At 37.6% G+C, this 19,154-nt stretch overlaps 1 protein-coding gene across 1 annotated transcript in view; it reads left to right on the top strand.

Moving 5' to 3' along the window:
* Positions 1–19,154, top strand: part of PDSS2 (decaprenyl diphosphate synthase subunit 2) — a 207,145-nt gene that overhangs the window by 155,737 nt on the left and 32,254 nt on the right. The window contains exons 5-6 of the mRNA XM_019735068.2: positions 12,387–12,560; positions 13,463–13,594. Coding sequence (XP_019590627.2) covers positions 12,387–12,560; positions 13,463–13,594 — 306 coding nt within the window. The remainder of the gene's footprint in view (positions 1–12,386; positions 12,561–13,462; positions 13,595–19,154) is intronic.

Below are 19,154 nucleotides of genomic sequence, written 5' to 3'. Positions count from 1 at the left end.
ACTGTGCTGTGAGAAGCCACGTGGAGAGACCAGGAGAGGTGTTCCAGTCATCAGTCCCGGGGGCCTGATTGACATGTGGGTGAATAAGCCATCTTATTGGAAGTGGATCCCTGAGAGCTCTGGTGTTCCAGCCCCCCTCCTTTTGAATCATCCTAGCTTTGTAGATCTTCCCAGCTGAGGCTCCAGACATCATAAAACAGAGACAAGCCACCTTTTCTGTTCCCTTTCTGAATTCCCGACCCACAGAATGTGTGCACATAATAAAATAGTGCTTATTTTATGCCACTAGGTTTGGGGGTGGTTTGTTATCCAGAAATAGATGACCAGGATATAGATCTCTCCAACAAATGTTAAGGTAATATGTTAATATGATGGTTGTTAAGACTATGCTGAAAAGATGTTGGGAGGAACCATATAAATATGCTTTCAAAACATCACTCATTGAATCCTAAATATATAAGGAGGTAGTTATATTAGCCAGCTCAGGCTGCCATAACAAAATACCACAGACTGGGTGGCTTAAACAATAGAAATTAATTTTGTCACAATTCTGGGGACTAAAAGTCCAAGATGACGGTTCTGGCCAATTTAGTTTCTGGTGAGAGGTCTCTTACTGGCTTGCAGATGGCACCTTCTCAGTGTGCGTTTACCTGGTGGAGAGAGAGCAGAGCAAGCGCTCTGGTGTCTCTTCTTATGAGGACACTAATCCTGCTGGATCAGGGCCCCATCCTTATGACTTCTTTTAACCTTAATTATTCCCTTAATCTGAATATAAACACACTGGCAGTTAGGGCTTCAACCTGTGAACTTTGCAGGGACACACATTCAGTCCATGGCAGTTGTCAAGAGCAACTTGTTCTTGTTCATGCTGTCACTCCCCCGCCAGCCGCGGCACAAGCTGCAGCCTGGTTTCATGCCCATGCTTACCCCTTTTGCGTGGTCCAAGGTGCCATCTTCTCTTGTCTGAGCTACTCCAATAACCTCCTACTTCGCCTCCCTGTATACAATCCTCCCATCTTCTCGTCTTTTCTCCACACTGCCAGGGATCTCAAAATGCAAATCTGATACTGTTGTGCCACCACTTCAATCCCCAGAGACATCCTATCCCTCTTGGGATAAAGACCAAAATCCTGAAAGTGACCCGAAAGACCCTGCATGATCTGACCCCAATCTGTCCCTCCAGCCTGGCTTTGGACGATTCTCTCATCGTCTGCATATCAGCCCCAATAGCCTTCTCTGATTCCTTAGACATGCCGTTCTCCTTTGTACGTGCAGTCCTTGCAGCCTACAACATAACTTCTTCATCTTCTTTATGGTATATCCCTTATTCGTCCTTCCTGTGTCAGCTTGAGAATCACTTCCCCAGGGAAACCACCCCCTAAAGCCCCAGTCTCAGTGACGTTCTTTTATTACGTGCTGTCATAAAAGTATGTGCATTTCCCCCATTGGACGTATCACAGTTTGTAGTTCTGTATTTGTTCATGCAGTTATCTGATTGTCGGGTTTCCTGACGAGACTGTAAGAACTATGAGTGCAAGGACTGGTTTTACTCACTGGCATGAGCATGTAGGACAATGCCTCGTACATAGAAGATATTCAGTAAATCTTTAACAAATAAATAAATGGAGGAGATGCAAGTGGCTAATCAATGAAATGAATTCTCATATTTAAATGATATGCCACTTTCTACCTGTTAAATTTATAAGTAAAACAAAAATTCTGTTTAATGGCAAGACAGTCTCAAACGTGGCTGGTCCATGTGTGCACGTCAGAAGAATCTTTCTATAAAACAACTTGCAGAATGTTTTAAGAGACTTTAAAATGTTCAGCTCTATTGACCCAGTAATCTAATCATAGACACCATCTGTAGAAGCCAGCATCCAAGATGGCCCCCAGTGAGCCCCACCTGGAATTCCTTGTGTCATCCCTTCCCACACTGTGCAAGCTTGGTCTGTGTGATCAATAGCATACAGCAGAAATGATTATGTGTCGCTTCCAAGATTAGGTTATGAAAGCTTGTGAAGCTTCATTTTAGGGTATGCTTTCACTTTCTTTCACTCTATTGAATCACTTGCCCTGAGGAAGCCAGCTACCATATTATGTGCACAACTCTAGGAAGTGGTCCATGGGGCAAGGAACTAACACCTACTGCCAACAACCAACTGAGTGAGCTTAGGAACGGATTCTCCAACCCCTGTATATGACTGTTGCCCCAGCTAACATCTTGACTACAACCTTATGAGAAACCCTGAGCCAGAACCAGCCAGTTAAGCCATTCCTGGATACCTGACCCTCAGAAACTGTGAGTTAACAAATGTTTGTTGTTTTAAGATGCTGAGTTTTGGGGTCATTTGTTATGTGGTAATAGATAACTAATACACCATCCTAAGGAAATTCTTCCTCAAATATTTTAGTTGTTTATGTTGGCATGTGTAGACTTCATGTCATGTAAACATTTTTCATCGTAGGGAGTGAATTTATTGAAATGCTTTCAACTGCAAAAAATGGAAAATCCAATTAAATAGATATAACAGTAAGGAAATCCATTTTGCTCTAACTGAACGTGCAGAGGTAGTCGGGTATCAGGGGCAGTGAACATGACGGCTCCGTCACATCAGGGTTTTCTGTGTCTCTCTGCTTTACCTCCTCATGTCCCACTTATGATCAGGCTGCTGGCAGTTTGGCTGCAGTCGTCCTGGGTGTGTCTCACCAAGACACAGCGAAGTCCAAAGGAAACAGTCGGCGCTTCTACCTGGGTCTCTTTCTAGGAGCTCTCTGGCAGACTTCTGCATGTCTCATTGCCTAGAATTGGACCAATGCTTATTCCTAAATTAATCATTGGCAAGAGCAATGACTACCTGAGCGAAATTAGGATTTGTTAATATGGAAGGAGAGGGGAGTGGGTCCTGGGTGAGCGACTGTCGTGTCCACAGTAGGAAGCTATCTTATTTCACTTTTTGTGTAGCTCATTGTTCTTGCCTTTCTATCCCCACTAGCCCCATTTTGCTCATCCCGGCTCACCTAGAATATAGCACTTCACCCCTTAATGGATCTTGTCCTTCCAGGCCAAACTCCCTCGGGAGCAACTCATCTAAACTGCACGTGTAATCATATAATTTCCTGCTGAAAGCAGTTTCCCTAGCACCCAAATAAGATCCCAACTTCTGGGCATCTTACTTACCTGACTTAGTCTCATCTTTCTTTACCTACCTCTCCCACTGTATGCTTCAACAATATGAAACTAATGTTGATGCAGTAAAGTCATCCCGTACCTTATTTTCATCGCTAATTCCAGTTTCTTATTCAGAACCAGGCTCAGCTAACGGTCCCCCCACTGAAGCCTTCTTTAACTCTTCCTGGATAGAACTATTCATTCCCTTCCCTGTACTATAAGCATAGCTCTCTTTTCACACACCAAACTAGTTTATAACTGTTTGCTGTGTTTCTCCCCAGCTGAACTTCTACTAAAGGTCAATGCCTAATTACAAGGAGTAATTACTCATTGTAATTAGGCATTCCTCCTTGACGTATCCACAGTGCCTGCCATACAGTGTGTGCACGTGCACACATTCACGCACACACACAAATCCATTGAACCACATTTCCATGGTATGGCAAGCACCAGCATACACCAGCATTTCAAAGCATCCCAAGTTGTCCAGTTTGTTCCCCTGAAAGAGTTAGTATTCCCTGCTTGTTCCTACTGTGCAACCCCATCTGAAGACTCTCTGCTGCCCTCTAGCTGTTCAATGCTCCCCCATCCCAAGGCTACCCCCGCTGAAGGATTTGTGCTCTAAGTCTTCCCTTCTACTTCCTGACCCCTCTTCAGCATGGTCGTTCCCATATGTCTCAGCAAGAACTAACAAGTGGGGAGGGCAGGAAGGGGCCGGCTGGCCCTAGACCAAAGAATTCCTGATTTTTAAATTCCCTGGTAACCCTTTTCTCTAATTTGTGAATAAATCTTTTTTTCAATGCATGACTTTTTCTCATCTTTAAACTATCACAAATAAGTCTGAGGAATCACTTGACATCTTGGTGTTTCTGTAGCAGGACAACTTAGATCTTATTCATCAGCCTGCTGAACTATTCCTTTCTCGGAAACATAGATACCATCCAAAAATTATCTGATATCCTTGTTTTTTAATTATGAGTAAAATTTTAATAGCTTTATTTATTGTATAGAAGTACTTTTTAAAACAGACTTTACTTACAGTTATCAAATGTTGTCAGGATTTTTTTGCATGATTTACATAGATGTAAAGTTTCCAGATACCTGCTTTGCTATCTCCAATGTGATTGGATTGTAAATCAAAGCAAATTTTTTCATCCTATTTGATAATACTATTAAAATAGTGTTCTTCTTTTCCCTTGTTTGGGATTCCTGAAAAAAATGCTTATGATATCTATTATGTCTAATCTTGTTACTTACATACTACTCTAGACTCAGATCTCTTCACTGGGTATTATTAAAGGCTTAGCTTACTGGTTTAAAATGCTTTTTCGATTCGTAGATGAAACATGTCATTTACTCTTAAATACAACCTACTTTTTAAACTATGGAAGATATTTTGCATGTATTTCTATTATGTATTAAGCGAAGTAGTATCCAATTGCTGTATATCTGAGACCCATCCCTGCCACTGACTCATATTTGATCTTGATCAAAATACAGTCTTTAAATCTCCTTACCTAAATGGGAATAATGATAATTGAGATTTTTGAAAGCTAATGTGTAATGAATGTGAAAGTATCGTTACAAAGTTAGCTCCCAGGAAATAGTAGGTTCTGTTCTCCCCCCTACTTCCTTATTATCCCTAAATTTAGAGGGTCTTTATTGAAACATTCCTGAACTTGACTTTTTCTTTTTTTAAAATAATAAGACTAGTAAACTGGGCTCTTGTTTAGCTTCTCAAAATAGCTGAAAAGGGCAATTCAAAGCAAACATTTAAAACAGTGAAGTAATGGCATTAGAGAGATCTGGTCTCTTATCAAACCCAGATTTATGCTGCCTTTATAAAGATATTGGTCAGAGTATGAATCTGCAGTAGGAAGAAGCAAACAGGAAATATTTGCATACTTTCCTTAAAGTACTTTTAACTCAACAACAGGTCATCAGCTCCTCGTTTTCCAAACTCTTCTTTTCTGACAATGTGAAAGGTAGAAGTTTGGCTCGGCAAGTTCTAGTCGGGACTTTGACATCTTCCTGGGTCAATTTGTTTGCCCTTTTTTCTGTGGCCATGGACGAGACCTTTAATCCCGAGCCACTTTGGTGTCATGTGAATGGGCATGTACAAATGTATTACTACTGTTAGAAAAGAAACTAGAAGTACACATGCCCTAGTAGCCGAATAGATGAGGTCTGACAATTAAGTCAGCGAACTCATCCTAGAAAAAGTGCTACAGGGGTGGCTGGTTAGCTCAGTTGGTTAGAGCGTAGTGCTGATACCACCAAGGTTGCCGGTTCGATCCCCGCATGGGCCACTCACTGTGAGCTGCACCCTCCTTAAAAAAAAGAAAAAGTGCTACATATCTCATTGCTGAATATCACTACGGTCACCTCCAAAGTACTCTCCTTGGGAAGCTATGCACAGACACCAGTGCTTAGTCCACCTTACAAAGCAATTTTGGAACTCTTTTTCCTGGAATGGCCTTCAGAGCTGTCATCGTATTACGCTTGATGTCCTGAATATCATCAAAATGTCTTCCTTTCAATATTTCCTTTATCTTTGGGTAAAGAAGGAAGTCATTGGGGGCCAGATCAGGTGAGTAGAGAGGGTGTTCCAATACAATTATTTGTTTACTGGCTAAAAACTCCCTCACAGACAGTGCCGTGTGAGCTGGTGCATTGTCATGATGCAAGAGCCATGAATTGTTGGCGAAAAGTTCAGGTGGTCTAACTTTTTCATGCAGCCTTTTCAGCACTTCCAAATAGTAATCTTGGTTAACTGTTTGTCCAGTTGGTACAAATTCATAATTAAAAATCCCTCTGATATCAAAAAAGGTTAGCAACCTCGTTGCAACAAGTTCGCAAACTTAATTATCAGACCTCGTATTACATCTGAGCAAAACTACAAGTGCCACTAGTTCAGGCAAACATTGTCTTGCAAGCTTCAGTTTTTTTCCTGTGTGGTTTTTGAACCAGCTTTGCTTGAGCAAAACAGTCATGTGACAGTGAATAAGAGACCTACATCTTTTAAATTAATGTACTTCTGACAGCCATTCGATAAATATGTTGGCATACATTACCTTTCTGAAAAAAAGAAAATCCCATCAAAAATAAATATCCACTGAATGTATCTTCCTTTTATATATAATAAATCATCAATAAAAACTGAACATATGTAAGTTGATGCGTTAAGTATATCTAAATCTCATTTCCCCTGACTGTTCATTCATTTCACACCAATTCTATATATCTTTGTCTGATGATACTGATTTGGATGTGGTTATCAAACCAGTTTCTTAGTATTTTACAATTGAATGTTAGCTTTTCCTTTGTGCACATGCTCTCTTAATACATACGTGGCAAGCTGATGGAAAGAGTGGAGGGACTGTTTCATTTGTAACCAAGTTCACAATAGATAATAATTTAATGTTCAGGGAATAAAATTTCTGATTAACTTAGTACCAGAATTATTAATTTATGACCTGATTAACTTATGGTAGCAGATTTCAAGGGACTGTAAATTAATTGTTTCTTGGATATCTGAATTTTCTAATTTGTTTCAGTGATCGTGTATTGCATAACTGAAAATACAGAAACGATAAGTAGTAAAATGTCTTAATCACAATAAGGAAAATATCATGAACAAAATTGATCTTTGATCATTGGACATCCTGCAAAAATTATTCTTAAATAGAACTATATTGATCTATCTATATATTTATATCCATATATATACAGAGGATGCCAAAAAAATGTGTACACATTTTAAGAAAGAAACTGTATTAAAATTGTAATACTCAATATATACCAATAACAAAAGATGGAAACAAGTCACATTTTACTTCTGCAATTACAAAAGGTGAGCAAAGTGGTTACCATCAGCGTCCAAACACTTCTGATTACGGCAAACTACTGCTTCAGCAACGATGACCAATGTCCACTTGTATACATGTTTTTGGCACCCCTGGTATATATGCCACTCCTGGACTGTGAGCTTCTTGAGGACAGGCTACTTATTTATCTTCATATCTATATTTCTTCACAGAGAACCTGACCCATATAGAACCTAAATAAATGTTGTATGAATAAATAAGGATGGTATATCAATCACATTGAGAGGCACATAATTTTTTTTTTTTAATTGGGGAAGGGGAATAGGACTTTATTGGGGAACAGTGTGTACTTCCAGGACTTTGTTTCCAAGTCAAGTTGTTGTCCTTTCAGTCTTAGTTGTGGAGGGTACAGCTCAGCTCCAGGTCCAGTTGCCATTGCTAGTTGCAGGGCACAGCCCACCATTCCTTGCGGGACTCGAACCGGCAACCTTGTGGTTGAGAGGATGCGCTCCAACCAACTGAGCCGTCCCGGAGCTCAGCAGCAACTCAGCTCAAGGTGCTATGTTCAATCTTAGTTGCAGGGGGCACTGCCCACCATCCCTTGCGGGACTCAAGGGATTGACTGGCAACCTTGTGGTTGAGAGCCCACTGGCTCATGTGGGAATCGAACCAGCAGCCTTCAGAGTTAGGAGCATGGAGCTCTTAACTGCCTGAGCCACTAGGCCGGCCCCCCACATAAATTTTTTTAAATGTTAATTTAAGCATTTGAGACCAAAAAATGTAAAATTTTATATTCATTACCTTTCCTTTTTAACAACTTCATTGAGATGTGCTTTTTAATAACTTTAGAAAGTGATACAATCATCACTATAAATCATTTTAAAACATTTTCACACATTCCCCCATAAGGTCCTCATGCCCATTTATAGTTCCCACCCTCTGCCCGGGCATCCATTAATCTACATTTCAGGTAAATGGAATCATATAATATGTGGTCTCTTGTGGCTGTCTCAGTTCACTTAGCTTAATGTTTTTGAGGTTCATCCATGGCATAACATGTGTCAGCAGTTCCTTCCTTTTTATTGCTGAACGGCATTCTATTGTATGGATACATCTACTCATTGCTTTTAATGTTTTGTTTTTTTTTAAAGAACACACAACTACTTAATAAATGCAAAAGAAACATGGTTCTATTCATTTAGCATACATTTGTTGAAAATTAAATATGGCTGAAGTAATTAAAAACTATAAAGGTGACTGAGACCCATAATCAGCCCTCAAGGAAACAGACAAATAAGCATCATACAAATCAGAGAGAAATTAAGTGCTATGTTGAAATATAAATAAGGTAATATTAGTCTAAAGAGGGAAGTATTTGTAGAAGTGTTTCAGGATTCTTCTCAAAGAAGTGATATTTGAACTGGATATGTTCAATTTACTGGTCAAGGAGTGGGAGTCCTTGGAAAGGGATAATATTTTTAAATTCACACAAGTGTGAAAGTACATGTTTTATCCAAGAAACAGCAAATTGTCTTGTGTTGCTGAAATGCAGGCCTCAAAGGTGATATTTTGGTAGGAGATGGAACCAGAAATGGAACCATAAGTATTGCTTGGTACCAAAAAGAAAGGCCTTGAATGCTATGATACAGAGTTCATCTTGATTCTGTGGGCAGATTTTGTGGGAAGGCATTTAAGGAGAATTATTTCAATTCTTTATTGTGTCCAATCTAGGAAGATTAGAGGAAGGTGGAAGGGAAAGAGAAAGATACCAAAAGAAACATCAAGATTCAGCAAGTATTATTGCACACCTAGTGGGTACTGATAATTCAGCAGAGGGCAAAACAAAGTCCTTGCTTTCATGGAGCTGACATTCTAATGAAGAGGACAAGCGATAAACCATTAAACAAATAACTATATCAGGAGTCCAGTAGTACCAAGGAAAAAAGGTGTAAATTAGGGTAAAGAAACAGGAAATGATGGGTGAGGGGTGTGGCTTTGAAATTTGATTGAAATTTGAACCCAAAAGCATTGAGCAACCTACATGTGCAAACATCTGGGGAAAGTGTGTGATACAGAATAACAGGCCTCAGGAAGCTCATGCCTGGGGTGTTTGGGAAACTGCACGGAGGCCGCTGTGGTTCTGTCTGGCTTGTGTTTTTAAATGATCAGCCTGACAGCTGGGTGAACAATAGACTGTAATCTTGTATGTATTTAATTTCAAAAGTGTGTGGGTTCATATATAGGATTAATTCCTGGAAGTAGGATTGCTGGGTCACAAGACAAATACACTTGTAATTTTGACAGAGACTGTGAAATTTCTATCTAGTCTCCACAACCACCAGCCATGTTTGAAAGGCCTGTGTCTTCATAGCCTCACCAACACTAAGAGTGAAGCTGTGGGGAGGTGGAAATTTTTCCGTGGATCAGAAGTCCCCAAACCAAGTGCATTGCTGCAGGAAGTTCTAGGGGAGAATCCGTTTCCTTGCCCTTTTCTAGTTTCCAACTTCCTTCCATGGCTTGTGGCCCCATCCTCCATTCTCAAATCCAGCAGCATAGCATCTTCAATCTCTCTCCTTCTTTCTTCACCTTTTCTGACTCAGACCCTGCTGCCTCCAACTCAGAATCCTGGATTTCATCGTAACTGCAAAGGCACTTGGCCATGTAAGGTAACATTCACAGGTCCTGGGGATTAGGATGCGGACATCTTTTGCGGGGAGGAGTGGATTATTAGCTTCTCACAGGGAGATTTGCCATGTGTCTGTGATAGGAAATGCAAATATTTTTCCTTATTGTCTTTTGTCTTCTGTGTAACATTGTCTATGATTTTGTGGTTGGCCGTTTTACTTTTGTTTTAGCCATTTGGAGTTTATCTTGATAAATGGTGTGAAATGCAGATCACTCTTTTTTTTTCCAGAAAGCTATTCAGTTGTACCAGCATCATTTACTGAAAAGCCCAACTTTTCCCTAAAATATAGGGAAATTCCTGTATCTAAATTTGATTGATTTCTGGACTTTCTGTTTTGTTCCATTGTTTGTCAGAAAAGTACACTTTTCTTTTTTTTTAATTACTGAGGCTTTTTATAGTATGTTATGATGTCCTGTAGGGCTAGGTATCATCACTCTCTCCATCCACCTCCCCCCCACACAAACACACTCTTTTTTGTTTGTTTGTTTGTTTTTCATGATTTTTCTATCTATTCTATAGTTTGGGGTTTTTTTCCATCAATCAGCTTGCATGGGTTTTTTTGGGGTGGGAGAGGGGTTAGTTTTATTGGAGTAACTTCATGAAATTGGATCTTACTATCTTTAAACAAAATACCCTTTATATTAATTCAGGTTAGTTTTATTCTTTCAATAGTATTTTAACATTTTCTTCATATCAGTTTTGTACATTTCTAAGTTTATTTCCAGAATTTCAATCTTTCTTTTCATAGCTATAATGGAAGAAAAGACCCTATTTATACTTCTTTTTGATTAGTTTCTATGTATGAAAGCTATGGTTAATATACAATTTATTATATTAGTTAGAAGTTGTATTAATTTTGTATGCTGCTACCTTACTGAATTATCTTCTTGTTTGTACTGGTCTCGTTTTTTTCCCAATATACAGTTATATTGGCTTCAAGTAGTGACAGTTAAACTCTTTCTAATTTTTATACATCTGCGCTTTTCTTGCCTCTTCTATTACATTGTTTAATAGCACTGGTGTTGTATGCATCTCTGTCTTATTCCTGATTTTAGGAAGAAAGACTCATGTGTTTCCCTAAAGTATTTGCTGACTTTTTGGCATGTATGTGCATGCGTGCGCACGCACACACCTGTCATATTAAAGAAATGCACAGCTGTTCTTATTCAGCGTTTTTTCCCCATCCGGAGTTGAATTTTGTCAAATCCCTCTTTAGTACATATGGAGAAGTAATATGTTTTTTATCTTAAGTTTATTAATGTAATATATTTGCACATTTTAAAATATACTCTCAGATTTATAAAATTAAATGTTTTTATTTATGCCCAATGTTTTGTAAAGCAAATCTTAATTTTATGCACTATTTCTGCCCTGTGTAGTTTTTTTGATTATTACACAATGTTATGTTGCATATTTGCAACTGTTGTCATAAGTGGAATTCTGTTTTTGTTTAAAGGCTTAATCAAATTAAGCTGAGAATTTGATGTGCCTGTGGGCTGAAGATTCCCTTCAGCATGGTGAAAAAGGTGGGCTGAATCTGAGCTGACCTTTTCATGGTCCCTTTTTAAGTTTTCTTATTCTTGTTTTCATTTTGTCCTCAAATAATGGTGGATAGAAAAGGATTATGATATAGGCGGCAGGAAGTAAAGTTTTTGGGTTAATTCATCCTTCTGAATGGGTTCTAAGTAGTTTGAGGTTTCAAAGAATCACCCTACAATGAATATTGTTTTATACATTTGCCTCATTATTCTTGTCCTCAGAAAGCTCACTGCCTGGAGCTGAGCTGTCCAGGAGCGTAGCCACCAGCTCCTGTATCTATTGAGTGTTTGAAACATGGTCAGTGTAAAATACACGCTGATTTTGAAAACTTAGTATAAAAAATGTAAAATCTCTCATTAATAATTTTATTTTGATTGTATGTTGAGGTAATATTTTGGATTTATTGGGATAGATAAAATATGGCATTAAGATTAATTTCACCTTTTTTCACTTTTTAATGTAGCTACTAGCAAATTTTAAATTGCATATATGGCTTACATTATATTTGTATTGGACGTCATTGGTCTAAAGGCAGTAGGTATGTGTATACTTACAGATACTACAGTGATTTTCATAATTTAAAAAGATGAAATTAAATATACTGCAGTTATATATCCTCCCTTATCACCTTGTTTCTTGTGAGAATAAAGTTTGATGAATAATGTAATATAATCCTACTCCATTATATTGGGTTGCCTTCTCTCTGATTTTCTATTTGTTTATAAGAAAATGCATTTCCTTGACTGTGCTCTTAATATTTTCACATAAATAAAATGCAATAGCATTCTTGTATTTTAGAATACCAGCACTTAAGAACTGATGTGAATATAGAAGGGAGTTAGTTTAGAAGTCCAAGTTTCTGACTTTGCCTTATTCTATAAATATATTTTAATAGAAGTTCCCCACTGAATATAAAATTTGCTTTAGCATTTTTTTTCTTTTTTTTCCCCATTCCCTTAAAAAAAAAAAAAAAAAAAAAGCCGTTCCCACCGCTTAGTTCTCTTTTGGTAGAGCTGAAGTTCAGCATCTTTTCATTCCATCTTGTTGCGATAATCTGAGCCTTTTGAATAGTTCATAACTTTAACTCTCATTTTTCAAAAACCAAAACAATTGAATTACTCCCAACACCTTTTTTTATCTTGGCTTTTGTCGCATTTTTTAGGAAGATTATATCACAAGTGACATTGGAATATCGACTTGGAAGGAACAGACCTTTCTCTCCCATGGAGCCTTATTAGCAAAGAGCTGCCAGGCTGCAATGGAATTAGCAAAGCATGACGCTGAGGTTCAGGACATGGCATTTCAGTATGGGAAGCACATGGCCATGAGTCATAAGGTATTTCACACCCTTTCTCTTTTTCAGTATTTAAATAGCTCAAATGATACACCAGAAACCTTTTGCCAGTTAATAAGCTGCTTTTATATCTCAAAAAATGTTTATTGTGTCCTTAAAATCTATCAGTCATATGCAGTTATATCATATAAACAGTATGACTGGTAAGTACTGTGTAATTTTGATAAAACCTGACAGTTTATTTAAATCACATTTGTGATGTTTGTGTTTTCTGACCCCTTGGAAAGGTTCTTGAAAGAACTCTCGCGATTATTAAATTAACATGTAATGTTGCCATTCACAGAATGGAAGAATATTTGTAACAGTTCCCCTACAGTAAAACAAATTGTGAGAAGTTAGTAAAATTTAGAAATATACAGAATAAACTTGAAAGCTTTAATTCTAATAACTGATTCTTTTGAATAGGCATAATGAAATATAAAATGTGCTGAGATTAGCTCTTATATTGTTGCCTCTGTGCATACGTAATTATAAAACTACATTTAATATATATTTCTTAGATGTTACTTAAATAACTCATAAGAGGGGGAAAATATGTACATAAATATGTAACATCTCCAGATGATTTTTTAACATTTTATTAAATCTTAGATTAGTTTTTAAGCAATTATATTTATTCAATCTTTTTGTAACTCTTTACCTTGAACTTAAAGTGAAACAAAGGCTGCTGCCAAATAAAAAAGGAATGTGTTAGGGAAAAAGAATTTTAAAGAATTTTAAAGATTATTGTTAATCATATGAATTGTTCTTTGGCTTCTTAAAGTACATCTAAAAACTGCATTCCTTAAGCTTCATTCTTCTTTATATTACCTAATGCTTTCTGGATATGACTAAAACATACTAGTGCATTTCACTGATTTAACTTTTTTGACTACTTCTTCTAGATAAATTCTGATCTCCAACCTTTTATTAAGGAAAAGACCAGTGACTCCACGGCTTTTAATCTAAACTCAGCTCCTGTGGTCTTACATCAAGAGTTTCTTGGAAGAGATGTATGGATTAAGCAGATCAGAGAGGTAAAATGAAATTACTCCTATTTTAGGTACCAGTAGTATTAGTTGATTTTAGAACATAATTTATATTTTATGTTGATCTAAGACATCAGCCATATAAGAGCTTATTTGTATAACAGGTAAAATTCTTACCTTACAATCTACATTTTTAAGAGGTAAAGTATTAGTTAAAAGTTAGAAACTGCAATTTCTTATTATCTGAGTTCTTAGAATACTGCAACACAAAACTAGTGCTTGTGGTAAATGCTAATTAACTCAGATGATTTTTTTTTTCCTAAAGGCTTTCAAAAATTGGGCTATGGTAATAGCACCACCCTTTAACTGACGGCAATTTCCCATCTGTAGACTCTAACACAAGCTGCAGAATTCCAGGAGCTCCGTCTGTCAGCTCATTGGGTTATTTTAAAACAAACTTGGACCGTGAATACTCAAATTCTGAGGCATTATCAAAGGGAAAAACACATGATTAAGTGGGAGGAGTAAAGGGACTTAAATTGGGTAATTTCCCACTTTTTAGAGGGGAGGGAAGTTGTGGAAGATTAGAGGGAACGTTTTTTATTTTCTTTTAATCCAGAAACTCTGGTACAAAAGTTTACTTGCCCTTTTACCCAAAGCTTCATGGAATTTATTTAACTTCATGGTTCTAATTGATTGGGTTAATCTGAGACTTGACATGGGGAACCAGGCACAGCTGAAGGTGGCAGTAGGGCACCACTGGGCATTTGAGAAAAGCCTCTGCCATAGAAGAATGAGTTAAAAGCAAACTGAGCAAAAGAGGAATCTTAGAGGAAGTAGAGACAGTACAAGAAAAGAAAGACACATTTTCAAAAGCACTATAATCAATGTACTCGATGAGATATTAAATTCATGAAATAAGAGCAGGTGATATATTAAAAAAAGGACAATTCAACAATAAGAAATCATAATTATAAAATATGAAAACAGGATTTTTTTTAATGAGAAGAATGGAAGATATAAATGAGAAAATCTTTTAGAAATTTGAACAAAAAGATAACAGAAGAAAAAAGGTAAGAAAATTGTAGGACCAATTCAAAAGATCCTATATCAATTATGAATCCCGGGAAGGGAAAACTGAAAATGGAGGTTAAAAAATTAACAATGAATTTTCTAAAAGAAAATAAAATTTCTAAGAATTGAAAGACCTCAGTGTCCAAATTAAAATGGTGCCCTAAATAATGAATTTATAAAGACCCACACCAAATCACCTCATTATCAAATTTTAAAACAGTAGGGATAAAGAAGAGATCCTAATACTTCTAGAAAGAAAAAGAAAACCCTACCAGCAAAGGATCAAGAATCAGAATGGCGGGGCTAGCCTGGTGGCTCAGATGATTGGAGCACCGTGCTCCTAAAGCTGAGGTCACCGGTTCGATTCCTGCATGGGCCAGTGAGCTGTACAGCTAAGATTGTGAACAATAGCAAAAAAAAATCAGAATGGCCTTAACAGTGACACTGAAAGCTTCACAACAATAGAGTTTACCTCAACATTCAAAGAGAAAATTGTTTCCACCTTACAGTTTTATGCCAGTCATATTATCAAGTGTGATGTTATATAAAGACAATTTAAAACAGGTAAATGAGGCCTCAAAAAACTTACCTTCCAAGCATCTTATTTCAGGGAGCAGGTGGTGTACTCTATCAAGGCAAGAGAGTAAGCAAGAAAGAGAAAGATGTGGAGTTTAGGAATTAGGAGATCCGGCATAGGTGTGAGGCAATGGGAATTTCTAGGACAATACGAAGGGAAGAATAATAAACAACAACAACAATGCCAACAGTAAGAGTACTTGCTGTGTGCCACGCTCTGTTCTGATGAGAAACCTGAGGCACAGAGGGATTAACCAACTTGTGCAGTCACACAGCTAGCAAGTGGTGGAACTAGGATTCAAACCCAGGAAACCCAGCTACAGGGCCCATGTCCTTAAGTAACTACACCCTTTGTCATCCAAGCAAGTCCTAGGCTGGTGGCTATGCATCCAGTCTAGATTGGGACAAGAGGACAGAGATCTTTGGGGGAAGTGTCTCCAAGGAACAAAATGGCACTGATGATCACCTAATGTACTTGACCATATTGAGAATTTAGGGACAAATTAATGATAGGTACATAGAAAACTAAGTGTTCCTGTTACTATTACTGTAAAACAAATTACCCCAAAACTCAGCTGCTTCAAATAACCATTTTATTATATTCATGGAGTCCATGGGTCAGGAATTTGGACTGCATGCGGAGGGGATGACTGCTGCATGATTTCTGGGGCCTCAGCTGGAATGACCCAGTGGCTGGACGTGACTCAGTAATGCTGAGGACTGGAATTATCTGGAGGCTCCACTCCCACCTGGCATCTGGGCTGGGATGTCAAGAAAACCAGGCTGCTGAGCAACCAGAGTGCACACGTGTGCCCTTCCATTTAGCTTGGCTTCCTCACAGCATGGCAGCCGTAGAGGAATCGGGCTTCTTCACTGCCAGATCTGAACTCCAAACACAAGTGTTCTAGCAAACAAGCCAGAGACTACATCTTCTTTTATGACCAGCCTCTGAAGTTACACAGTCATTTCCAAGGTCTCCTATCAAAGTAGTCACAGGCCCACCCAAAATCGAGAGGAGGGACTGTAGACCTCACCTATCAAAGGGAAGAGTTTCAAAGAACTTGGGACCCACATTTTAAAACAGCCACACTATGCAACAACATGGATGGACCTAGAGGGTATTATGCTAAGTGAAATAAGTCAGACTGAGAAAGACAAATACCATATGATCTCACTTACATATGGAATCTAAAGAACAGAATAAACGAACAAACAAAACAGAAACAGACTCATAGATACAGACAACGAACTGATGGTTGCCAGAGGGGAGGGAAGTTGGGGAGCTGGATGAAAAGGGTGAAGGGATTATGAAGTACAAATTGGTAGTTACAAAATAGTCATGGGGATGTAAAGTAAGGCATAGGGAATATCGTCAATAATATAGTAATAACTATACATAGTGCCAGGTGGGTGCTAGACTACTCAGGGGGATCACTTCTTAAATTATATAATTATCTAATCACTATGCTGTACACCTGAAATTAATATAAAATAATATTGAATGTCAACTGTAACTGGAAAAAAAAACTTAAAAAAAAATAAAACACCCACACTCAACATATGGGATAAAATGAGGCAGTTATTAGCTATAGTGAAAAAATTTTAAATGTATGAGAAAGGAAATGTAATCAATACTTGACATGGCTTACAAAGTAATATTTATATAGCATAAAATGTCAATTTCAAATATTGATTTAAACCAAAAAGTATAATGCAAGGAGGATAGGAAAAAAGAATGTGTTTGTCATGTAAGAAATGTAATTATTCCTTTCATGGTAAGATCAAGAGATAATGTCTAAAATTTTAAAATCAAGCAAAAACTATCTTTGAAGATAAACAGCAGAAGAAACAGCTAAAGAGAGTTACACAGGACAGACAGAGTCTGGAGAGTACTTAGGTTGCCTTGTTAGAAGTCTTATGTTATTTGACTTTTTAAATACTATACATATATTTGGTTTTATTTTAAAACTTTCCATCTAAAAATTTATATACTTTCCTATAGTAATTTCACTTCTAATAATGTATCCCAAGAAAAATATCAGAGAGGCTTACATATTAAGATACGTAGTAAAATATTAATTCTAAAGGGAAGAAAATGAAAATTGATCCATTTAAATATAGAAAAGGTTAAATGAAGTATCACACAATGAAATACCACACAACTATTGAATATTGTATTACTAGGGTGGATTTGTGTGTTTTTCGACAGCTGAACTGAAAATATATATGCAGATGGTGTTAGTAGCTCTAATTGGGTTACATTAGAATACATTGCAGATTTACATTTTGGTTGAAAAGATCCAGCTAAATATGTTCAATGAAAGCTACCAACTCTCCATTGGCTATTCACATATGTATATATATACACATATAAAAGTAACGTAGATATGAATTTTAAAGAAGCTTCACAGAAAAGGGACATATTTAACTCTTAGTTTCTTTGCAAGCATACAAAATTGTAAATGTAGACAACACAAGAGTCCAGGATTTCCTAAACAGCTGGTGAAATATTCCCAAATCATTATCTCCAACTTGATTTAGATTCAAAGGGACATCCTTTCCAAATAGCCTATGCTTAGCCACTGACTTCAGGCTCTTCTCCTTATATGTATCTACACGTCTGAGGCATGAACAGGGTCACTGACGGAGAGAAGATGAATTTCGCTGACGCAAATAAGAAATGTTAGTTTCTGCCATGCAGGGAGCATCATTCTTCAGATTAAAGGCTCCTAACTTGAATTTATTTTCATCTTCTAAATTGCATTATTCATGTTTACATAAAACTCTGTACGATAATCATCTGGCTCTGTGAGTGAGTTAGGGGACATTCTATCCTAAATCTCAAGGAGGTTGCTTATTAATCCTGAAATTAGTTCTTTCTACTGTTCTTTTTTCAGTTTTTTTGTGGCATTTGCCTCCTGTGCATTTTTGCAATTTTTTCCTCCCCCAGGTTTTGAATTTTATTGCAAGATTCTTAAGGATCATAGTGAATTCACCTTTGAGTTGCCCATAGTTCCTGGCGTAGTGACTTACTTGGAATAGGCATCCAATTAATATTTTAAAAAAATATGTGTGATGTGGTCTTCTCAGGGTGAGCTATTTGGTGGCAGCCTTGTTTTGTTAAATAGAAAGAAGAGTCGCATTGGTATAGTAGAAATGGCCCAGAGGACCAGGATTTGGAAGACCTGGGTTCTGGTTTGGGCTCTGCTGGCATCTGTATAACCTTAATCACATTCTTTCACGTCCTTTTTATTATTTTCTGTAAAATGATGGCATTTAAGCTAGATCTTTTCAGCTCTCAAATAGGTCTCGTAGGCAAGAGATGCATCACAAGAAAAATACTTATCTCTATTAGAAGCTTAATACTAGTTTTCACATTGAAAAATAGAAAAGTCTTGCTCCCAATGATGGAAGTCACCTATGATTTCTTATTATCACATGTGATATTACTTCCCTGCTCTGCTCAGACAGGTTTGTGTCCCATCTACCCTTTTGATTTCCTGCTTGGGGAAAGTGAGAATTAATGACTAGACACGGAAGGGAGGAAGAGATGACATACTGTTCGTGCCTGTTCAACATCATTGTGAAGCCAGGAAGAAGAGCACCTATGGAATTTTTCATATCAGGGGCCCTGCTAACTCCTCTCCAACTCCCCTTCTCCCCCCAGAATCTTAAGATTAGGTAGCCTTCTTCCATCATACCCATAAGGGGACACACACACACACACACACACACACACACACACACACACACACACACACACACACACACCCGCCACATCCTTTCACAAGAGGCAGCTTAGGGCACCAGGCCAAACCTGAAACAGCTGAAAAAGATTTGTTGGGCAATGTCTCCATACTAAATTCTACAGATTCCTCCCTACTTTAATTTTACATTTAAATTTTTAGCTGCTGAAAAATAATGATCAGATAAAAATACTGATAACAAATAGGTGGTT

The sequence above is a fragment of the Rhinolophus sinicus genome, linkage group LG05 (assembly GCF_036562045.2).
Source record: "Rhinolophus sinicus isolate RSC01 linkage group LG05, ASM3656204v1, whole genome shotgun sequence".
In the NCBI taxonomy this organism is placed as follows: domain Eukaryota; kingdom Metazoa; phylum Chordata; class Mammalia; order Chiroptera; family Rhinolophidae; genus Rhinolophus; species Rhinolophus sinicus.
Note: the sequence above shows the minus strand (reverse complement) of the source record. Positions and strands in the feature narration are given on the sequence as shown.